This window comes from Salarias fasciatus, chromosome 1 (genome assembly GCF_902148845.1).
Source record: "Salarias fasciatus chromosome 1, fSalaFa1.1, whole genome shotgun sequence".
Classification (NCBI taxonomy): Eukaryota; Metazoa; Chordata; class Actinopteri; order Blenniiformes; family Blenniidae; genus Salarias; species Salarias fasciatus.
This window is the reverse complement of record NC_043745.1, coordinates 29,121,960-29,137,779: the sequence shown is the minus strand read 5'-3', so window position 1 is coordinate 29,137,779 and position 15,820 is coordinate 29,121,960. Positions and strand designations below refer to the sequence as shown.

At 42.6% G+C, this 15,820-nt stretch overlaps 1 protein-coding gene and 1 long non-coding RNA gene across 3 annotated transcripts in view; one reads left to right on the top strand and one right to left on the bottom strand.

The window, feature by feature from the left end:
* The window catches only part of LOC115393406 (uncharacterized), a 21,539-nt gene extending 7,539 nt beyond the window's left edge, over positions 1 to 14,000 (bottom strand). The window contains exons 1-2 of the long non-coding RNA XR_003931947.1: positions 13,988 to 14,000; positions 1,185 to 1,195 (exon numbers count right to left, since the gene is read on the bottom strand). This is a non-coding gene — a long non-coding RNA (uncharacterized LOC115393406). The remainder of the gene's footprint in view (positions 1 to 1,184; positions 1,196 to 13,987) is intronic.
* itgb6 (integrin, beta 6) lies at positions 4,201 to 15,820 on the top strand. 2 transcript variants are annotated; one of them, XM_030098374.1, is made up of 15 exons: positions 4,201 to 4,417; positions 4,675 to 4,754; positions 4,919 to 5,117; positions 5,203 to 5,449; positions 5,562 to 5,724; positions 5,852 to 6,013; positions 6,096 to 6,191; positions 6,472 to 6,561; positions 7,842 to 7,976; positions 9,505 to 9,922; positions 10,016 to 10,238; positions 10,731 to 10,825; positions 12,806 to 12,922; positions 13,011 to 13,177; positions 14,763 to 15,820. In XM_030098374.1, exons 1-15 carry the CDS (start codon positions 4,363 to 4,365, stop codon positions 14,859 to 14,861), a joined length of 2,346 nt encoding a protein of 781 aa, XP_029954234.1. In that variant the 5' UTR covers positions 4,201 to 4,362; the 3' UTR covers positions 14,862 to 15,820. The 2 variants fall into 2 exon arrangements, with proteins under 2 accessions (XP_029954234.1, XP_029954227.1); XM_030098367.1 differs by having other exon boundaries at positions 5,559 to 5,724.

Here is a 15,820-nt window from a genome sequence, read left to right as displayed (position 1 = left end):
TTACAAAGAAAAAAGAGAGTGCAAACAAATTCATAGTTCTTTCATAAAATATGCCTCTCAGTGTTAATCTGTTCATTTAAATTTTCTTATGCCACAATTAAATATATTTCTGTCAGTGAGACCATGATCAGTGGCAGAGATGCTCTCAGCTGTCACTTTGTCATTTTCACAACTTCCTAAAAAGGGTCAAACACATCATCAGAGGCAAGTTAACCTGTTTTGACTTCCCATTTCTGGTTCCTGATATTCCAGCATCACACACAGTTCCTCATCCTCAATCTGTCTGACCAAACCAGCAAAGAGACTAGCAAACTACAGAGAGCTGCAGGTACGAACCCCTTCAAACAGGAATATTTACTCAGAACATGTACATTATACAATAAATAGTATTATGCTTTCTGTGATCATTTTCATGTATTATTTGTTTGGTAATCTTTATTTTGTTGTAGTATTTGTACAAACTCAGTAAAGAAAGCCTTGGATTGTAGTTTTGTGTGTCAGAATTTAAGCATCGGATGTCAGGATTGCAATGAGGAGGGCCTGAGGTCGGTCCAGGACTCGCCGAAGAGGTTTCATCTCTGGTTTGGTCTGGGAGCAACTCAGGGTGACTCCAGAGGAGCCTGAGACAGCTGCAGAGGACAGAGATGTCCGGGTTTCTTTGCTGTCTGCGCTGCGGCTGTGATTCCGTACAGACCAAGCAGGATAAAGACAGACGGATTGATATGCAATGACCTCTAGAAAATAAACCAATGAATCTGCTGGTCCAGTGTCTTGGTTTATGCAAGCGCTGGGTGCTTGTTGCTCAGCTGATAGAGTAGGTCGTCTTCTACTCTCAAATCAGTGGTTTGATCCTCTTCCCCATGTGCTCAAGTGTCCTTGAGCAAGACACTAAACCCTAAGTTGTTCCATAACATGTTGGGGCCTGGCCTGACAATCTGAAGCTTTTTTGTGACTGAAGTTGCGTCTTTCTACCAGTCCCATCTTTCCCATCGGACTTCGATTTTGAATATGACAAATACTCTTGTAACATCACTCTGATTGTCATAACACGGGGGTTTCCGACTCCGGTCCTGCTTTTGCTCTCTCCCTGCAGTTCTCACCTGACTGCAATGAAGCTCATTACTCGGGTTTGTTCGGAGCTTGGTGAAGATTCACCTTCGCTTTACTTATTGGTAAATTTTTACAGGAAGGATTTCTGAATTTATTTTATGAATGTATTGAGAACAAATTAGGTGTGATATCATCCTGAATTCTTTTATAGTGTGGGCCAGTCCGCCGATATTTTGCTTCACTCCCAAACTGAATGTGTACACCTGCATTCCTGCCATACCGCTAAAAGAAGGAGGCTGTATCAACAGCATGGGCACTCCTTCTCTCAGCTTTGTCCTCTTCCCCCCAGGAAGTAATTGAACTTGAACAAACATGTGCACACACACACACACACACACACACACACACACACACACACACACTCTCTCTCAGACACACAAACCTGAGCGATCGCAAAGTCCATTCCAAGCAGGAGTGTTTGTCATGCAGTTCACACCAGCTTCTGCCTCTAGAGTGCAACACTCGCACATCCGTCAGGTTGCCTCTTAATAAAGTGGCTCACTCCTGTGGAGGTCCCACAGTTGTTACTGTCACTCATTATCATTACACCCTCCCTCTCCACGCACATGCACACACATATTGGACACGTCGGAACTCGCGCAAACACCCACACATGACCCCAGTATGCATGCGCGCACACTCACCCGATTTCAGATGTGTAATACACACACACATACACGCGCACGCACACACACTCACTCACAAACACACATGAGCCAGGGAGCATGGGCAGCAGGGTCACCCTAGCGCCATGCTTCATAAAGGGCGCCGTTACAATAGGTTTACTGTTACTCTGACGAATGCAGGGATACAATAGGACTGAATGTGCTGGCCTGATGCTTCTCCGTTTCTCCCCATTTTTCACTTGATGACAAGGAAGAAAGACTGAGACAGGACAGCATGTTATCAGAGGACAGCCTTGAAGGTGAGTTGGGTAAATGTATACCTCTTTTTATCTGCATAGTAACCGAATACAGTGGTCAGAGAGGTCTAGAAGAATAATATGATTGTTTTTTTTTTTTTAATTTTGGATGATTCAGGTTTGAACCTGATATTATTAAAAAAAAAAAAAAGAAGATCCTGTCAGTTACTGCCAACTTAAAAGCAAAAAGTTTTAGATTTAAAGTAAAGGCAGGGTGACATCTGAGACAGTAAGATGCAACTATGATGCATTATTACTCCCGAGGCGTCTGATTCACTTAATCATGCTCACATCCAGGGCGAGAGATCGCCTAAAAATTAGATGTTACAAAAAATGGTGTTCGATTGCATCAGCTTGAGGTAATTTTTAAGAAAAACAGGAGAGGAGAGGAGAGGAGGGGAGGCAGACACAGGTAGACTGCTAGACTAGAAATTAAAGCAACATAGACAAAATGATGTATGAACTGGTCTCAGATGGGCCCGTCAAGAAGGCTGAGGACAGAAAGCTGCCACTAAAAGGAAAAACGGGGTGAAAATGAGGGGAGGAAGAGGGGTTGGTATGAGAGTTGAGGAGTCGAGGAGGCGTGGCTTGGTTTGGGGTGACAGATGGAGCTCCAGAGGGGTGTGGTGCTGAATTGTGAGATTCCTCGGAGTTGGGACAAGCGTGGATATTTGCTCTGCAGCTGTCAATGGTTCAACACCTACGCAGCCTCTGAATCACACACGGACACACACACACACACACACACACACACACAGTCATATTTCATATCTTGTGATAGGCCAGCAGGGTTCTTTCTGCTGAGAGTTAATAGTCAAACTGAATTCCTGTGTGACAATGCCAATGAAATTGTGTTCCTGCGTTGTTAAATATTAACGTGTCTCTCCGTTATGGAGTCTGCATTATCAACTTCAAGAGGGTGTATTTGCTCATGGCGGGCAGGTCTGTCGTTTATAAATCCTCCTCAGACAGCGTTACTAAAGTGAGAAAGTCATTTTACACAGCAGTCTCACATGAGGAAGTCATGTTGTGGGAACACAAGTTACAAGAATTCAGTAAGTTGGAGAATTATCTTTAATTCAAGAGACTTTCAGGGTGCATTACAAGTGCTTCAGTTCAACATTCTTTGTTTGAACTTCAAGGGAAACTCCAAATATATAAAATTGACTGGAGTAATACCTTAATTAGTATTAATATGCAAATCACAGTATGCCAAATACAGTTTTTATGATTTAAACAAAAATCTTTGAATTGTCATACCGTAATTCCCATAGACTAGACTTAGATAAGGGAGATACATTTGCAAATTTGATGTGATTAATTTTAGTGTTGAAGTGCTAGATTTGTGTCCAGGTTTTGAAACTCTTTCCAATTTTCTTGATTACTTGATTATGAAATTGTTATTTTGAAATGTGTTCTGATCAGTCCGTCTAATAATAGATAAGTGGTTAATAGGATTTAGTTATTTATCTTGAGTAAGCGTAAAAAGGTTTCTGTCCCTTCTGATTATGCTCGAGCAGAAAAGAACAACAATAAGGTCTGAATTCAGACGCTGTTCGGGCATTTGGTGTGGAGTTTGCATGTTCTCTCTCTGTGTGTGTGCCTGGGCTTCCTATGGGGGAGCTCTGGTTTCCTCCCACAGTCAAAAATAAACATGTGAGATTAATTCGTGACCCTGAACGTCCCCTGGGTGTGAATATGAGTGTGAGTGGTTGTGTGCCTCACTGTTGGCCCTGTGGCGGCCTGGTGACCTGTCCAGGGTGAACTCTGACCTCGCCCACAGATAGCTGGGACTGCCTGAAGCACTTTGCTACCATGCACAGGATTAAATGGTAATGACATTTGATTGCATCCAGAAACTGTGCAAGTAAGATGATGAACAGGAATAACAATAATAATAAAAAAAATAGTTACCACAAAAACCCTGGCATTTTATAATAATAATGAATATTTAACAGTTGTTGATGGGGCTTTTACCAGACCAGTTCCTGCTTTCTCGAAATGTTGATGCTGCACGAGAAAAACGGCTTCATAATGGAATAATGAAGCGGAGAACCGGAGCGGGGGTGAGCGTGTTTCCTCCCCGCCCCGCCGCGAAGCCTCACCTGGACGGAAGTGAACATATAAGGCGGTGCTGAGCAGACAGGTAGAGTCTCCGCTCCGCTCCGCTCAGGTGTCCCGCGGCTCTCCTCTCCTCTCCTCTCCTCTCCTCTCCTCTCCTCTTCTTTCGCTCTAACAAAGGAGATATAACGCAGCTTCGGCTCTGTAAATATGAAAAGGCTTGAATTAGTCTTCTTGTGTTTCTTCCAAACCAGTAACCTCACGGACTAATGGGGCTTTTACTGCTGAGCTTGATTCTCCGCTACTGGATCAACACCGTGGAGGGTAAGCTGCACTTTTACTAAAAAAACAAAACAAAACAATTAAATACCCGCCAGAGTGATCAGAGTATGCAGATAAGCAATGATCAATGTGGTTATGATAAGTTTTTTTATTAGAAAAAAAAAACTGTTGTAAGGAGAGATCGTCAAAGTTGATTTAAGTAGCATTTTAAATGACTTTATAAAAGATCAGACTGGAGGAAGGAGTTTAAAAATCGATGAGGAGTCCCTGATCTGGCCGTGCCTTGATGTGTGCTGCAGGATCATGTTCGTCCGGCAGCGCTGTGACTTGTGATGAGTGTCTGCAGCTCAGTCCTCACTGTGCCTGGTGCAGGCAGGAGGTAAGCCACCGGCATGACATGCATCAAACAACAACAACATGGAGGCAGCTCAGTGCCACTTGACAAGCATATGGTGTCAGTGCACAGAGCTGCATACTGCCTTATCATTTATCTCCTGTTGCTCCTGATAAAACCAAATTGTGGTTCTTCATTTCCTGTTTCAGAACTTCACAGACTGGACATCTGTCAGTAAAAGATGTGACTCACTGGAGATCTTACTGGAAAAAGGATGTGCCAGGGACCAGCTTCACTTCCCTGTTTCCCAAGGGGAAATCCTCCAGGATCGGCCACTCGGGAAGAAGACAGCCAGTGCAAACAGCACCCAGATATACCCACAGAAAATGTCCCTCAAGCTGCGGCCTGGTATGGAGTCCAAAGTGCTTTAAATGGATGTTTGACCTCCACAAAGAAGGTTTGAGAGAAATAAGTTCATTTTATTTTTGCGCAGGCAGCCAGGTGACCTTTCAGGTTAAGATTCAGCACACAGAGGACTACCCCGTGGACATCTACTACCTGATGGACCTGTCGGCTTCCATGATCGATGATCTGGGGATGATCAAAGACTTAGGCTCCACTCTGTCTCGAGAGATGGCCAAGCTCACCAGCAAATTCCGAATGGGCTTTGGCTCATTTGTAGAGAAGCCCGTACTGCCCTTCATCAAAATCACAGAAGAAGAGCTGGTCAACCCCTGCAGGTATACAAGAAGCACAAACGCATGAGCAGAGGCTTCAGCAACATCCATATGTGCAACACTGTTCCACAAGTTGTTGTTTTTTTTTTTTCCTCTTCCTGGTGTGCTGCAGCAGTATGAGTCTGGACTGCCTGCCAACATTTGGCTACAAACATGTCCTGTCACTAACGAGCAGCACCGACAAGTTCAATGAGATCATCGCCATGCAGCGTGTATCTGCAAACATCGACGTGCCGGAGTGCGGCTTCGACGCCGTCATGCAGGCTTCAGTTTGCGGGGTGAGATTTAAGATCTGTAAAACTCAGATATGAACTTGTGATTTTGCTCTGATTGAACTTCATTACATCACGAGTAGTCAGGCCTGGGTATTTTTTTTAATTTATTCTTATTTTTTTCTTCTGATAGGATAAGATTGGCTGGAGGAATGATTCGATGCGTCTGTTGGTGTTTGTCAGTGATGCTGACTCACATTTCGGGATGGACAGTAAGATGGCTGGCATTGTGATCCCCAACGATGGACAGTGTCACCTGGATGTCAACAACGAATACTCAATGTCCACCGTACAGGTGAGCCAGCTTTTTGTTTTGTTTTTATTTTTCGTATAATGCATCAACTGTTAATAATAGACATTTCAACTTTTGTTTTCAGGAGTATCCAACTCTCGGCCAGCTGGTTGATAAGGTGGTGGAAAACAACATCCTGCTGATTTTTGCTGTAACAGAAGAGCAGAAACACAATTATAAGGTAACAGCGTCTCCCTTTTAAAAAGCTGTTTGCTTTACAGTGAAACAGGCATTAACTAAAAAACAGAAATGACCGTGGGAGAGAAAGTTTTACTGAGATTAGTGCAGCGTTCATCTATTGAGCTGCATCGAAATCCAGCCTGTTCGAACTAGCCTGCTTCTTTTCACCACTGTTTTTCACATTTTTCATGCTGTGAGCCAAGTCTACCCACGTTTGTATCAGTGACTTTGCTGTTTATGTTTATAGCTTTGTTTGTATTTTTTTCACCCCCCTTTTGCAGAACTATGCAGCTTTCATACCCGGTGCCACAGTTGGAGTTCTGGCGAAAGACTCGAGGAACATCCTGGAACTGATTGTAACAGCATACAAAGTACAGTTTTTGAGTGAGCTGGATGTGTTTGTGGAGTGTGTGTGACAGCTAGAAAACACCTGCTCGTACCAAAGCATGAAAGCTGGATTAGCTGTGTTATTTAATCCATGTTGTTACAAAACACGTTTGAGCTCCAAAAGCATACAGAGACACCCAGAGCACACCTCGCTTCCCCTTCAGTTCATTAACATTTTTACGACGGCTAATAGACGACACCTCTGCCTCCCCCCTTCCTTTTCACTCTTCTGCTCTTCCTCTCTCGTTCTTCCCTCTATCACATTTTTCCCTCCAGCGCGTCCCTCTTCGCATCAGCATGTTTGACAGCAAGTTTGTGCTTGTCCCGGCTGTTTGATCCACTCGTCCCTCTGACTTTGACTCCTTCCTTACTCACGCTTTCTTTCTCTCTCTTATCTTCCCATCTCCTGAATGCTGCCATGTCGTTTTTTTTTTTTTGTAAATCCCTCCCCCCCGGAGGCGGCGGTTGGTTGGCGGGTGCGCAGTCCTCTAATTACTCGATCGGTTGCGTCATTTACACCTTCATTTATTCACTGCCACGTTAACCACACCAAAAGAAGAGTCCCCTGTTATCACACTGATTGTAGATGTGGTGGTTAAACAACATGCAAAGCAACAGAGGCATTTTCTTTCTGATACTGTACACATGATTAGTATTTCTACTTGACTGCAATTTGGAAATAATGCTTTTGGATATATGTATATTTTAGCCACCACGCTTTAAAACGCCGCGCATCTTGTTCACAGAATAATGGACAGTTATTTGAACGCGTTTTTTTTTTTTTTTTTCCCCCTGCTGACTTTGGGTGTGTCTCTTTAGTGTCTTTGTTTTCCCTTCGCGCCTGCACTGAAAACACTGCGCGCTACAGGAACACACAATTAACCCTGTGCCGTGCGAGCATGCAGACAGTCCGTCACAGAGTTCGTTAGTCAGTAAACCTCGAGAGGAGATTAGCCGTCACCCTTTCCTCAGGTGCTTTGTTTTGTGCGGCCCGGCCGAGCTGCGATGGTGACTCACCTGAAAGGAGAGAATTAGATAGGAGGCTTTAAAGTGTCGGCACACGGCAGGTCAGTGCAGGGTGAAAGCATAATTCCACTCACAGCCTTGGAAATCCCACTTAATGATAGGCGAGGCAGAATATTCCTTTGATAGCTGGGTCTTTGTGAGCTCTAACATTAACAAGGAACAAAACCTCAGTATGAAGTTGTGCTGCTTGTCAGGTTTCCCCTGCAGGCTGCTGTAATGTATATGAACTGTTTTCCAGGAACTGCGTTCAGAGATTGAACTGGAGGTTGTTGGAGACACAGAGGAACTGCACATGTCCTTCACATCCATTTGCCCGAATGGGAGTGTCCTCCCTGACCTGAAGCACTGCTCCAACATCAAACCAGGAGAAACGGTCTGTTAACTTCACTTCAAATTGCCTTTTTTTTCCCTGACTGTTTTTTAAGGAGATTTCATGAAGGCCAGTGCAGTTCAAAGTGCTTCAGAGGCGAATGTCAGCCTCACGAGGCTGATTGGATATTAGAAAGATGGATAAAAACAACAAAGGAAAAGAATGGATTAAAATGAAAACACATTTTAAGAGAGATGCTCGTGCTTTCAGGTTTTGCATGTTTTTACACAGATGTTTCCATCAGCTGAAATCATAAAAAACTGGAACAGCTTCACCACAGGTTTATTGTCTGCATTTCAGATCAAGCAAAATAAGATCTGGCTTTTATGTTAAGGGACACAAGCATAGACTACGGAAATGTGTTGCATGAACGCGACACCAATAAAACCACACGATGACCATTTTCTTCGGAAACGTAGTCTGTTGAGTTTGGATGCTTCCGTTCATCTTGACAGGCTCAAACTCATCCGAGCTCCTCGGGTGTGAAGCGACCTTTTGTTTGTACCCGGAACTTTACGCTCAGGACCACATGGAGCACGACTGTGGTTCCCCCTGTGTAAATCATTATTTAGACAAACTGCTTTTTCTGACTCTGGAGTTAACCTTTAACCTACATATCAAGCTCAAATGAATCCCATATTATCAAATCAGTTGTTTTTTTGATAGAACAGACAGGAATAAGCCTGCTGGGCACCGCAGTCCAAAAAAGAAATGCAGTCACTACTGAGTCATATTTTCCAGGTAATTTGAAATATGATTCATTTGATTAATCTCCTACCTTAAGCCCTTTAAGGCTCATGTTTAATACAAAGAAGACATCACTCATCATGTGAGTACAGTATTGAATCCATTTTATTATTCTGAACTGGGTTATCTCAGTCTGAACCTGTTCAAATTGTAAAAAAATAATAAAAGGTCAACCAGTCCAGTGTAAAATCGTCCAACACCACCACACCGCTGCAGTGTGAGAGCCATCTTTTTAGGTAGAGTTATTAAGTTGTTGATTTATTTTATAAAGCACTTTCTTCTTTTGACTTTAGTCTGAAAAAAAAACAAGAAGTTTTTTGTCTGTTGACTGTTTTTAATTGAATCATGAAACTGGTAGTTTCACTTATGTTTCATTTTACCAACTGCTTATGAAACAAACTCATGAAGCTGGGTTTGAAGTCTCATTATCAATTTCATTTTTCAAACTTAAGCTTTAGTTCAACTTTAATAACAGTCATATGTCTTTACATTCCTGTAGTTGTTTTGATGTAGCTTTAGTATACAGCTTATCAACAATTCTGCTCAACGAAGACGTGGTGAGAAAAAAGAGGCAAGTTAAATGAAATAATCACTTCAGAAAAGGGAAGGAATTTTTCTTTCTTTTTTTTTTTGGAACATTGTTAACCCATCATAGAGAACTTCTCAATATATTTATAAATGGAAAAGTTTACTGCCAGAGCACCAAGAAAGTGTCCCACTCTCCAGAGTGCACTCATCTTGAAATGTAAGTTGTAGTTGATGAGAACGTTTCTCTGCTCCTCAGGTGGTGTTCAATGTGACTGTGGAGCTTCCCGGATGCCTGCCAGGCGTTCGGCACTTCTCCCTCAAGCCGGTGGGCCTACAGGACAGTCTGGAGGTGGACCTGGAGTCTCTCTGCTCCTGCGACTGCCAGCAGCCCCGAGAAGCCAACAGCAGCCAGTGCGTGGACGGCCAGGGGGCTTTCCAGTGCGGCGTGTGTGTGTGTCAGCCGGGCTTCCTGGGAGCGCAGTGCGAGTGCAATGAGGAGAGCGCTTTGTTGAGCAACTGCCTGGAAAACAATGAGGCTGAGATATGCAACGGTCAGGGCCAGTGCTATTGCGGACAGTGTGTGTGTCATGCGTCCAGCTTCGGCCGCATCTACGGCCGTTACTGCGAGTGCGACAATTACTCCTGTGTTCGCTTCCACGGGGAGCTCTGCGGAGGTGAGTGACGGCATACGAACGTCGTGATTTGCTCACATGTTTTTGTGGTGAGAGTGTGTGTGTGTTTTTTAAGGTTTTTTTTCGCATCTGTAGGTCACGGAGAGTGCGACTGCGGCGAGTGCCACTGCCAGAGCGGCTGGACGGGAGAGTACTGCAACTGCAGCGCCAGCACCGAGGCCTGCGTGTCGGACGACGGCGCGCTCTGCAGCGGCAGGGGCAGGTGCGAGTGCGGTCACTGCGTCTGCTCCGTACCCGGGGCGTCTGGAGACAAGTGCGAGAAGTGCCCAACGTGTAGAGAGGCCTGCAATTCAGCAAGGTGGGAACACATTTGTGCCGTTGCGTCTTTCAGCCGAATCAGGGTGTAACTTCAGGGATTTCTGCCTTACTTTTATAATTACTGCTCCTTCAACAGGAAGATATAAAATGTTGTCTCGCGGGCGCCACATAATCTGTCTGTTCTTTTAACTTCAGGCGTATCGGGTTTGAGTCCTCTTGTTCATATGTGTCTACACCTTCCATGTAACATCAAAAGACACTAATGTCCCCAACACAGCGCCCAGAGATTTCCTTTCTTGATTGTAAAGCAGCTGTCACTGTTGGTGCCACTTGATACCACTGTTACAGGGGAGCCGGGTGATAAAGGCCGAATGAAGCCTTGGGAAAGTGCTGATAAGTGACCAGCACTGAGATTTTTCTGTGCTCCCCGTGTCAGTGATGGAAAACTCATTAAATTTTTGGATTCCCAAAGACCTGTGTCTCATCTCTATGTTGAACCTGACCTTTTGCTTCATCGCTGTTTTTCACACAGGACCTGTGTTGAGTGTCATGTTCAAGTCAAGGACGACGTCGAGTTGTGCAATGAAAGTTGCAGCATTTCGAAAACCTCCATCAACACAACAGCAGGTAAAAGACTCCTGATTCCACTTGTTGCGTCTGGCAGATGTCAGCAGTCATCGAAAAAACAGCTCAAAGTTCCTCCCATAAAACCATAAAACCGCCCGTTCAGTGATGGCTGCAGACTCACGTTGTGTTATTGTCTCTTCCTTAGTCACCCATGGTAACACAAATACCATTTCCTGATTATCTACTTTGCAAAATCAAAGCCAGAAACCAAACACACAAAAATACAAGGCTGATTTAAGTGCTCGATAAAAGTCACCTACAAAAAAAACAAAACAAAAACAAAACAAAAAAAGAACCAAATGCTTTTCAACTTCTGAATTATGTTTCTGTATGGGAGCTTCGTGTATACATGCACACACATTTACCCAGCGACTGATAAGTGGTATCCAAACTGGAATGTCAGCCTTTCTTGGAAGAGTTTTCCAAAGAAGAATTTACAAAACATTATCTCCTCACAACAGCCACCATGGGCCTTCGGTATCGTGCTGACAGCAACTAAAACAGTCCCTCACTGTCTCCATCGAACAGGCTCTCGTGCAGGTTTCACTTTGACTGTTCTGTCTCACTGTTATCAACCACAGCTAGAGATCATCAAACGGTAGCTTCAAGTAGAGCTTGTACTTTGTGAAGCTTGACTGTAGCTTAGGATTTGTTAAGAATTACAGTAGTTTCTTTGCACCATTGCGTGCATTGCATCATTGCTGATTTCAGCCTCTGGTCAATACAAAGTAATCAAAAGGATGGATGTGTTTCAATGGGAGATTTTTAAATGTGGAGCAGCTTTTGGGAGGCTGTAGCTGGAGTGCATTACTCCACTACCACTAGTGTAATAAAGTGGAAATAAGTGTGACAGCTGAACACAATATATGACGGTTTGCCGGATATTTCAGGTAAACAGCAATTTTTTGACAATTATATGTTATAATTAAAAAAAAAACATCAACAGTCCATCATTCAACTAATGAATTACTCCTTGGTGTGAGAGTTTTTCAAGCTGTTTCGAGTGTGAGAGATTCATCCTCTCTCACTTTCAAACCTCTGGTTTAGATAGAAGAGATAAGAGGGGGAGAGAAAGTCACTTATCGAAAGTGATGTCTGCAAAGCGGGGAACGAGCGGCCACATGTCTGAAAACTAACCAGATAACAACACAAAGCAGTTCCCAGTAAATACATACAGATTTACATAAAAATTCAGTGTTATTCAGCTTTTTCACACCGTTCTCTGTAACTCTGTGCTTCTCCGGTTACCAGATTGTTTTTTTGCCCGTCAGTACCCATGATGCATTGGATGATGTGATTGCATGTTTTATTTGCTTTGTCTTTGGTGAGTTTATTGGATTCAGTGTTGGGCCATTCCACCTCTCTATCCGTCTTATTTGCTGTGAAACCTCTAATCTAAAGAAATGGGAAGCTCATTCGTGGCGTAATCATTTACCTGTGCCGTATGTTCTGGTTGTCACAAGAGTCTCTCAGCGCGGCGTTTTCGATAGCGCTATCAATCTGGAGCCATGCTAAGTTTCAGTGCGGGTCAGTGATCGGGAGGAATGCTGACCTCCATCGACTCGGGTGTCTCTCAGAAGTCTGCTTGCCCTTCACTAACACAACACCATCCTCGTCCTGTCGGGTAGCGCGGCACAATGGGGAACATATTATTTACCTTGTTGTACAGGCGGAGCTATTGTGGTGCATGTGAATAGCCCCAAGGACCTGGTCTTCCTTTATAGAAGAGCTGATTTTAAACCCGCAGTACTTGTGCAAGCTGAGAGGTATATCTGATTATCACAGAGGATTTTCAGGCTTCAGATGTGATATACAATGGTGTGGTACACAGAGCAGATGGTAATCTTTGATATGGAAATCACACTGACAGCACAACAGAGGAGGGTATATCCTTTTACATTCTCATTACTAAGTTAAAAGGAAAGATGAAATACAAAAGATTTCCACCTTACGGATGTGTGTGTTCACATTTTCTCACAGATTATGACAAGAGTGTGTCGCTGCCGTGTACGCTGATGATGGAAAACGAGTGCTGGGTATCTTTTAATACTATGCAAGGTGAGACAGGGACCACAGCCTACAATCTCCAGATTTATGGTAAGTTATACAAGAATACGGTAAACATTCGAATCACTTATACAGCATGAGGTTGTGAGTCTCATTTTCATCCTCGGTCCTATCTCAGGATGTCCCGAGACCCCCAACATCCCCATGATCATTCTCGGGGTCTCCCTTTCCATCGTGTGCATCGGCCTCATCCTGCTGGGTGTGTGGAAGGTGCTGGTGTCCGTGCATGATCGGAAAGAGGTGGCCAAGTTCGAGGCGGAGAGGGCGAAGGCAAAATGGCAGACGGTAAGGCTTCCACGTGTGAGAAGGAAAGCCTGAAAAAACAAAATGTGTCAATGTGAGATTTTTACATTAAGACAGTACTTTTTTTTTTTAACACAACCAAAAATTGTACATCCTTAGAAGATAATAAATCAATGTCCAAATAACCCACTTAACTTTTTAAATGTTGTTTTTGAAACATTGATTTGATTAAGTCTAGTTTAGCAAAAAACATTGGTATAATAGGTAGAATGAAATCTGTGTTAAATCAAAACTCACTTATGTTATTATATAATTCTCTTGTTCTTCCGTATCTTAATTATGGAGCGGAAATATGGGGGAATAGTTAGAGTAAACGCTGACCCTATCTTTTTACTTCAAAAAAAGGCAGTAAGAATTGTCAGTCGTGCTGATTATGACGCACCATCAAATCCAATTTTTTTCTGCGTTAAGAACATTAAAAATATATGATATTATTGATCTTAACACCCTAACAGTGATATATAGGGCATGCAGCAGTAATCTTCCAAATTGTATCCAAAAGATGTTCAAACTTAGAGAAAGTCGCTATAATCTTAGAGGTACTTGCATATTAAATGAAAATAGAGCAAGATTAAACAAGAAAACGGAGATGTGTCTCTGTAATTGGAGTAACCAAGTGGAATAAACTAGATGATAGAACAAAAAAATGTAAAACTCTGAAAACATTTAAAAAGCGGTACAAACAAATAATTCTTGAAAAATACCAGGAATAACAGGTTCCAAAATGATTGTGTAACCACCTAGTCTTTATGAACACTGCGGAGGCTCCGGATCTGGGCAGGTTTTTTAGACTTGTTTTGGGTGGAGATGTCTTGTTTTGTTTAGTTTGGGATGGGTTCGCTTGGGTATCGTATTTCATCGGGATTGAGGGGCTTGGTTTGAGGGGGGGTTCTCTGGAATCGGGAGGGTTTTCACTTGTTCTATTGGCAGATTTTTTTTCTTGAATCAAGATACTTTTACTTTGAAATTTGTGAAGAAGTCTGCCGGTGGAGCGGGTGGGGGTTTTCTTTGTTTCGGAGGGTTTTCTCTTGAATCGGGCGTTATTATCTTCTTGTTGATGTTTGGGTGTATTTATCTTGGATCGGGTACGGTGAGACGTTTTCGCTCGGGGCGGGTTTGGGAAGCTTGCTCAGATTTGGAGTTTTTGCAGTGAACTACTTCCTCCTTGAGTTCTGAATAGATATTGTGAATCTTTTTTTTTTTTCTTCCCTTTCCTCTTGTCTCCATTTACTTATCATTTCCGGTAATGTAGAAACTTTACTTCATGAAAAAGGTTAGGCAATCTAAGTTTTTGCTTCAGCCTAAACCCTTGGTCTCAGATAATGATGACGATGATGATCGATGAATGATCGATATTGTTTTGGATTTTGGACATAATTCTGTATGTTAATTTATAATCTGCTGACCAAATAATGATAATAAACTAAAACTAAATTAAAATGGACATACTCGTAAATGGTGGTTTTGCTTTTTTTATCACATCAAATAAAAGACCAATAAAATTAATCAAACACTGAATGTTCTCTGATCATAATGCTGTCTTTGTTTTTTCTTCTCTCGTCCTCAGGGAACCAACCCACTGTTCAGAAGCTCCACGTCTACATTTAAAAATGTAACGTACAAGAACACAGAAAGAGAAAAAATTATTACAATGAATCACTACTGAAGATAAACTGGAGTCAATGCAAACCAACAGCTAAATGCACTTAAATGTGTATGTATGTATGTGTGTGCTTGTGTTTGTGTGTATGGGAAGACATTTTTTTTGTGCAACATTTGTTTTTGTATCTTATTCATGCTGTAACACTACATGATGTATTTGCTGCTGTAATGGTACACTTTTAAAAGGTACTGTTAAACACTGAATGTTTCTGTTGCGTGATCCTACACAAGTGTTTGTGTTCTGTCTTATGCAGCCAGGAAAGGAGTCTACATTACAAGTGGTCTACTACTGAAAATATCTTTTTGTTAATATGTATGTAAATATACAGGAGTTTTTTTTTTTTATATTGTTTTTGTTTTTGTAAATCAAGGCTGAGCCTTTGGTGTTAATGACTGTTTAGAATGTTCTAGTGGCATTTGGCACATAAATAAAGTGGAGATTGTAAAAAATTGTGATTATTGAATAAAAAAAGCAACATACAAATGAAACTGTGGAGGACCTACTCCACTTTTAATGCACAACTAGATGTCATTGTGTTAGGGATAGTCATTTTCATTTTGAAATAATGAATAAGTGAACTTAGATACCACTCTAAATGGCCCACGATGAACACATTTTCCACAATCAGTGCCTGATGAGTGTGTAGGCCAACTTGACGTGCACTAGCACGAGCAGCAGTGCATGATATCCCCCTCATCTTCACTGATAAATGGACCTGATAATGTGCTAAATGCTGCTGGATCTGCAGTACTTGAGCTGCTGGTCGATGTGCTTGTCGGAGTGTTGCATACTGCTACCACTGTGCCTGAGTGGCTCACTGATGGGCCTGAACGGTGTAGAATGTTCTCATCAGTGGAAAACAACACCCACCCACCCAAAAAAAGGAAAAAAAAACATGCAAACATACAACTAATGTGGTAAAAAGCAGTTTTATTTGCAGTAAAATGCACCCAGGGAATATA

Coding starts and splice junctions, on each gene's coding strand:
- itgb6 (XM_030098367.1), top strand. CDS start 4,363: ATGGGGCTTTTACTGCTGAGCTTGATTCTCCGCTACTGGATCAACACC. Junction 5,450..5,558: donor GAGCTGGTCAACCCCTGCAG/GTATACAAGAAG, acceptor GGTGTGCTGCAG/CAGTATGAGTCTGGACTGCC. Junction 13,178..14,762: donor CGAAGGCAAAATGGCAGACG/GTAAGGCTTCCA, acceptor TCTCGTCCTCAG/GGAACCAACCCACTGTTCAG.